Genomic DNA, 7504 nt, shown 5'->3' with positions numbered 1-7504 from the left:
GAGGTCATAAAAAATAAAGTAAAATAAAATATCCCTGGCTCTTCGGCGCAGTTAGCTGCTCCGCTATTCATTTTCACATCTCGAGGGGCCTCGTATGAAAAGCCACACACGCCTGTGGGCGTGCAGAGGGAGCGTGGCCAGGTCCCTGCAGGCTCAGGGCTGCGGCCTGCTGCCCTGGGGCCCCGGGCACAGCCGGGCTCTCGGCGCCACCCTCGCCGGCCCACCCCTCCCGTGCAGTGGCTTAATTTCCAAAGCGTTGTCACCGCTGGTGCCCACCTGAACCACACCCTGAGCTCCAGGCCAGAGGTTTGAGCTAACACACACCAGCAGAGCAGGGCACACAGCCCGTGCCCCAGGGAGCACTGCACTGTTGTGCACGGAGCCCGCAACAGCCGACACTGGGCAGAAACATGAGTCACCGCTTTGAATCTCTCCCTCCCCCTGTATCCAATCCTCAGCAGACCAGGGCTGACAATGAGAGCACAGCTCGCTCTTACATCTCTAGTGACAGCTATGAGAGATCAGTTCACCTGACACAGACTGGTGCCAGGCTGGCTCCACACCAGGTCTCCCAGCTTGATCACATCTAACCCCGAGCCCATTCAGCTGTTTGCATTACCTAAAGCAGAACAGTGATCAGAAACTCAAATCCCCTATGTCTCTAAATCCATCACTATTCTTGGAGATCGCTCTTCATTTCCTTGTAATGCATATTTTTTCTGGACAGAGAAAGTTTCTGGGCAGAGAAAGCTTTGACTGCAGCAACTCCTGGAGAAAATTCCTGCTAGAAGAGTCATGCCGCACTTCCCTAGTGAAAGGCTAAATACATACTCCATCAAGGGATGCATTTGAAGAACTGCTTTTCAGGTTAAAGGACTGCTGTTGTCCTCACCTAGCTTTCACCTCGTGTTCTCCTAGGCTATGTAAGGTGTGTCTATGTTACAGTTTTAGTTCAGATCAGAAGCGTGCTTTTGAAGCAAACCCCTCTTGAGCATACCCACTCATTGTGCTTTGGGTTGCATTGTGGAATGGGCTTGGTGATCATGACTTCCGTTTAGATAAAACTAAACTGTAAAATAGGCTCCAGGACCATACCTAATACGCTCTAATCACTAAAAGATGTGTAGATAGGACCAGACAAGAGTTAGCTCCCAGTAAAACACCCCCAGCCAAACACAGCATGGATGTCAAGCCATCAATAACTGTTCTGCTCTACAGATCGGTTTCTAACAGGCCACACTACCTGTAACATAAACACAGATACAATACGCAGATGCAAGGTGTATTTTGTGTTCCTATGAAGCCACACGCACAGCTAGATCTCCTATGCATGCCCTTCTGCAACTTTTCCCCATTGAGCCACAACTGCTTATGGCAAGGGGGGTGAAAACAATGCGATGTTCTGCATATGAGAGACTGACTAATCAAATATTACCGTGGGGCTCACCTTTCAGCCAAGCCAGAAATTGATTCTTTGCTCCAACTGCCATTACTTCTGACTGGGCTGACAGACTTTTTAGAGTCTGTTTTAGCTCATTTACAAGTATATCACGTTCATATTATGTATTTGTTGTCTGTTTACTTCCATCTATTGGACAGGCTAGATATGAAGCCATTGTGCATGATGTCACCCAGGCAGGACCCATCAATTAAGCCCTTCACTGAAGCCAGAAGAATCCTTTGTCTGTATGTTAAAGAGTCCTTTCCTCTAGCACAACACAATAAGGCTTATTAGTGACAGTCCATTTCTTTCTGCTCGTTAAACTGATTGATTGTTACCAGATGGGTTTGAGAGATGCTTGGATTGAAGAAGGTGGTTTTCTTTCCCTTGGCCATATTAACATGTTGCCCTAAAATTCACATGCATCCTTCAAACTCTGTCAGAGCTACTTCAGTAGCAAATTGCATATCCCTCTTTGCCTCTTGGAGATGACTGAAACCCCTGCTGCTGCTTCCATCAGCACTGATTTCTACCACCTTTTTTTTTTTTTTTTTTTTGATCCCTCTGTAACCCAGCTGTCTACTCAGCTCACCAAGACAGGTTAATTACAATCAGCCTCACTGTATCCTTCCAAATGAACTAAAAAGGACCTGGCTCTCTCCCACTCTGCAACTCCAGTAATTATTTGCAGCTGTGGAAAGTGGATGTTAAAATTTTGGAGAATCAGAACAATTCTCCTCACTTTACACTCACTTCTCTGAACCGCCCTATAGTTTGTAAGTTAGGGGGAGTTCAGCTCAACTATTTATGGAAAAGAGTGACTACTTAGTTTGGTTTTTCTGAACATTGATTGCATAAATTCCTACCTATAGCTAGGTAAAGTCTACCTGTCCATCTCATATTTATCTATTAAATGGTAATTTTAGCAAAATCACAATAGCACTCTGAGTAGAGCCAGCTAATCAGAAAAATGCATATGGCCATAAGAGTACTTCACTCCTTCTAACAACTATCTATGCTACCAACAGACATTAAAATCCCGACAGACCCAAATCTCATGCTCAGGGAACCCTGATATGACAGAGGATGGTTGCATTTTTGTCACAAGACAGGGAAAAGTAGAAGGACATGGAACACATCCTGGCCAGCAACAAAGCACACACCCAAACAGAGCTAAGGATAAGGAATACCTGTCCTTAGTAAGCCATCAGGAAGTAAGCCCATTTCCTTTAAGAAATCCACCTTCTGCATCCTCTCACAATTTCAGAAATTGAGATATCTAAAATCTGTAACATTTCTAAATGTATTATGCCAAAACATTTGAGAGTCATTGAGACATCATCCCTCCACAGAAGTGCAGAAGCGTAGCTTAGCAGGACGTGGAAACTGTGGGGTGGAAATAGATAAGATAGCCAGCCAGCAACTGGGGATTTTAAGCTAAAAGATTATCTGAGCCTTAATATATCTGTTATTTGTTACCCCTCACCTTTTAAGAAGTTTTAAAATTTTATTTATTAACTAAGTATGTTCTAGCAGTAGTGACACGACAGAGAGAAGAATAAAGCTGCAGACTCCCAGTCATGAAGAAAAGCTCCATGGACAATAGAAGGAAGGAAAGTTCAGCTGATTCCATTGAACCAAAAAGAAAATGCCATGTAGGGACAATGCCCTTGTCACCTCAATGCATTACAGAAGTGGCTCCAAAGTGTTGAATGTCCCCTTTCTTCTCCTCTCCCTTTTTCAGACACAGTATCTAATTGCTGTCTTCCTGTTGGGCACATCCTTGCCTCCGAGTTCAGCGTAGTGCTTTCTAAACGCAGGGTGAGGAAAAGGGGAAAAAGGAGGAGGGAGAAAGAAGGAAAATATCACCTGTTGAACCGCATTCAGATTTAGTCCTAGTCATTTGTCATTTCTTCATTACAAGTTACAGACCTGCACTTATCCAGCAGTCAGTACAAGAGCTTGATAAAGCACAAGCTCTAAAGCTGCAAACTAGTTGCCTTCATCATGTTAACTTAAAAACTAGACTCCATATTTTACTGTCTTCATGGCCTGCAATTAGCACCCTATTTGAAAGTGTGCTAGAAAGGGAGCATGGAGACAAGCTGTGATCAGTTCCTGCCCAGGTGCTCTTCTCGGCTCAGAAGTAGAGAGCCAACAGAAGAACCACCTACCAGTACCTGCACCCAGAAATCGGGGGCTACATTCTCCATTTTTCCCCACAAGAGGCATGTAGACTTTTAGAGGGACACATGAAAGCTGCAGATACTCCCTCTGCACCCAAAATATTAGACCTAACCATCCACATAGTGTATATGGCCCTGCACGTACCCAGAGCCCAGGTGTGCCCGTGAGCCACGACAACCATTCTGAATCCCTGCCAGCTCCCAAAAGAGCCTTTCCCCGTATGTGACAACCACGACATAAGCTTGCCCTAGGAACGACAAAGCAGGTCACTTAAAACATGAACGAATCTTTCAGGGACCTCCCCGACTCCTAATGCCATTAAGCTGTTCAAATGTGCTTCTTCCGTGACAGGTGGCACCATATGGAAAGCTCATTATGCTACTCCAGTATTCCAACCAGAAGCCTCTGGGGCCTGTTTTGGAAGAGGAATTTGCCCATGTTTCGGGGATGGTGTAACCCATCATGACCCTCCGCTCCTGTTTGATCTCTCGCAAGATCCTTCTGAGTCAAATCCTCTATCAGCTGACACTGAGCCCTTGTCCGACACTGTAACGAGGAGAATAGGAAAAGCTGTAGAAGAGCATCGCAAGACACTGACTCCAGTCCCACAACAGCTGTCTCCTCACAATAATATATGGAAGCCGTGGCTGCAGCCATGCTGTGGCACATTCCCTTTCTGTTGGTGTGATGAAGAAAACAACAAAGCAGATGGCATACTTTAATACCAAAATCAAAGTACAGTTAGCTTAAAAAAAAGTAATAGTTTTCACATTCACATGACTACAGTCATACAGAGATAAGGGTCAAATTACACTGGAATAACTGAAAGGGACGTTATTGATGCTTTTTATTCAACCTTTTCTCTTACTCACAGAAATTCAGTAAGCCTGTAGTTTAAAAAAAAAATGAAAATGCTCCGAACATATTCTACCTGTGGGTCACCTGTATAGTCTATCCCTCAAGTGCATAATTCTGGATCAAATACCCAAATAAATGAAACAAAATTTCTTTCCTTACTGATTTTCAATTCAAATAAATTATGAATGATAAGAGAGCAAACTTTGACTGCGCTGTTTGTACAGATAATATGCTTGTTAAGGCAACAGGACTGAGCCCAAGAGGGGATCTCTATTCAGGCCTTATCTTTTTAATGAAAAAAACTGTCCTGTGTTTAAAAGCACAGTTGCACATTTAATTTGGAAATATACCAAAACACATTGGCCTCTAAGAAATAAACACCTACTAATTTACAGCAATTTTTTTGCCTCATCTGTACATTCATTTATCTATCATGCAAGAATTCCCAGTAAAAACTGAACTGACAAGTATGTTTTAAAAATCAGGTAGCTAAAGTTATCATCTCAAGTTCAGCAGTGAAGTATCTAGCTATTCTGAAACACTAAACCACAGCAATTCCTACTGACATACATTTTCTACGTTGTTAAATGATGTTACTCGCGAGAGCATTGAAAATCATCACCCAGCTGCCTTGACAAGATAGGTCCCAAATTTCACGATCTGTGAGACCAATTCATAAGCTGCATGTCCCACTTCAGTGATAATGCTCCTGATTTCATGAGTGCTATTATGCCCCATGAAAAATGTGCTTTCTTTTGTGAGAGAGCACTTTGTTTTCAGTAAGAGGTGTTAAAAAATCCACTGCACACACTAATCACTTCAGTGTACAGGTCATCTTCTCCAAGCCAAACAAGCGTCAGCACTCTGCACTGTCATTAGGGAAAGGGAGGGAATTAAATTATCTAATCCTCTCTTGCTGCTCTCAGGTTAAATAAATTCATCTCTCAATATATAATCCTAACCATGCTCTTGCAGGGTTTTTGTGTCAAACCCGATTTTTAAGCGGAGGTTCCTGCATTTTCTGCTTCAAAAAAAGTAGATTGTCTGCCAGAGACTCAGATTCAAACTTCTAAGCCTTCCTGGACATTGTATATTCACTCTTACCACACAGCTAAAGGTCACCAAGATTTTAAAAGTAACAAGGGATGGTAAGAGCAGCACAGCAGGTGCTTCAGGTGACTTGTTTCTTTAAAGCTAGCTGCCTTGCAGAACCACGCCAGTGCAGCTCTGTTCAGTACCGAGGTGGTCCGTGTGTCATTTTTTGCCTTTTAGAAACGGGAGGAGATAAGGCGGCCCATGGCAGCTGATAATCCCAGAGCAGCGCGCTGCTCTCTCAGCTCTTGGGCTGCAACAGCAGGTCCCAGCCCCTTCACCAGCCTCAGGACAAAAAAGTGTGTACGCCTGGACTATGTGCCTTTTGCAGTGTTTTCAGACAAGCTCCCGACTTACACACCCAATCTGGTATGTCACTGGTGTGATAAGTTGCTATGTTATTTTGCTCTAAACAGCACAGGTTGTGACCATGATGCAGCACTAAACACCGGTCTCCAAAAAGCTGACCGGGCATTTCTTCAGGTTATTTTCTTTTTTACCTTTCCTCTAAAAGGTCACCAAGCAAGTTATGTGGAAAGTGTTCCACATAAATCAAAGGGCTAATCTGACAATGAACTGATAGGACACATCAATGCCCGACTTGACAGAGTATTAAAAAAAAAAAAATACATTTGTTCTTATTGCTTGATAGCATTTAAATCCACATCAGCATTGCTAAGAACTCGTCAGAAGATTTGACATTTTTCTGTGGCTGACAGGGATTGAAACCAGAGCGGCTGCATTTTGCTGGATTCATGCAGAAATAAAAAAGCATAAAAGACCATGCATTTTAAAGGCAGTTTGGCCGATTCACAGATGGAAGAGAAATCTTATTGCTCAGTGGGGAACAAAGCCAAAGCTGTTCTCTTCTAGAGTCAAGCCAGTCAGTTCAGTAACATCGACATTGTCAGTTAAGCATGAGGATACGCTTCTTCTCAGTTCACCTCAGTGCCACCCCCACCCCCCTACCCCGTTTACACACAAGAACATGCCCAGTCACAGATGAGGCCACGATTAGAGCGTTTACCAGGGTATGGGAAGGTGTTCAAGCACCCACGCAGCATGTAAGCATAGGTCCAAGCTCCTGTTGATAGACTGGGAAGCCGAGTACATCAGCAAAACCCCTGAACTCCGTCTCGAAGCATAGTGTGAACACTTTCAACCCAAGTTAAAAGACAGGCTAGGAGCTAGAAACATGCGCAGAGTGCATTTGTATTGGCTTATACCACGTCCATCATGCAAGCCTGCCCTTCACCTCACAGGAAAAAAATCACCCCGTCTAAAAGCAAACACTGAACGTTTGCGCAACACCTCACTCCTCTGAAAGGTAAATTTGCTAAACTGCCATACAGAGTCAGACGCTAAGGACTCACATAAATTTATTTGCTGCCTTCCTGACATCCAAACACAGATAATTTCTTCTTGGCTGGCATCTGTGGAAAGCCAGAGGGGCTTTTGGGCAAGAGGGGGAGGAAACAGGCCTGGCAGCATGGAGTAACTGGCTTTTGTCAAGTAACTGTCAGAGACCTCAGCCAGGCACAGGGAAATGGGCTCTCTGCACACAGAGAGGGAGGAAGAGGGCAGACAGTGCATGCAGAGGTAATCTGTAGATGACAAGGAGAAAAAAGTAATAGGAAGTCACTGAATAGGATGTACTATGTCACTTAAAAAACCAACCAAACAAACAAAAAAACCATTGGGGAGGGAGAGAAAGGATGCCCTAAGCAGACTATTTTCAGTCCTAAATTCCTTTCACTGTCTAAAGCTAAATGTATCTTAAAAGATGCACATTTTGAGGAGACAATGGTAAGCAGGGAAAGGAAGTAAATTATTCTACCTGTTTCCTGCAGATCCTAGCCATGGAGTGGCTGCTGATCTCTTCGTCTGTATACACTCTAGCCAGAGGATGCAAGCTCTGCACGAGCT

General features: G+C 43.9%; 1 protein-coding gene across 1 annotated transcript in view; it reads left to right on the top strand.

Moving 5' to 3' along the window:
• The window catches only part of LOC103900670 (arylsulfatase D), a 19898-nt gene extending 15548 nt beyond the window's left edge, over positions 1-4350 (top strand). The window contains exon 10 of the mRNA XM_009281386.1: positions 3980-4350. Coding sequence (XP_009279661.1) covers positions 3980-4350 — 371 coding nt within the window. The remainder of the gene's footprint in view (positions 1-3979) is intronic.
• The last annotated feature ends 3154 nt before the right edge of the window (positions 4351-7504 follow it).

This window comes from Aptenodytes forsteri, unplaced genomic scaffold, assembly GCF_000699145.1.
Source record: "Aptenodytes forsteri isolate BGI_AS27 unplaced genomic scaffold, ASM69914v1 Scaffold212, whole genome shotgun sequence".
Lineage (NCBI taxonomy): Eukaryota > Metazoa > Chordata > Aves > Sphenisciformes > Spheniscidae > Aptenodytes > Aptenodytes forsteri.
Note: the sequence above shows the minus strand (reverse complement) of the source record. Positions and strands in the feature narration are given on the sequence as shown.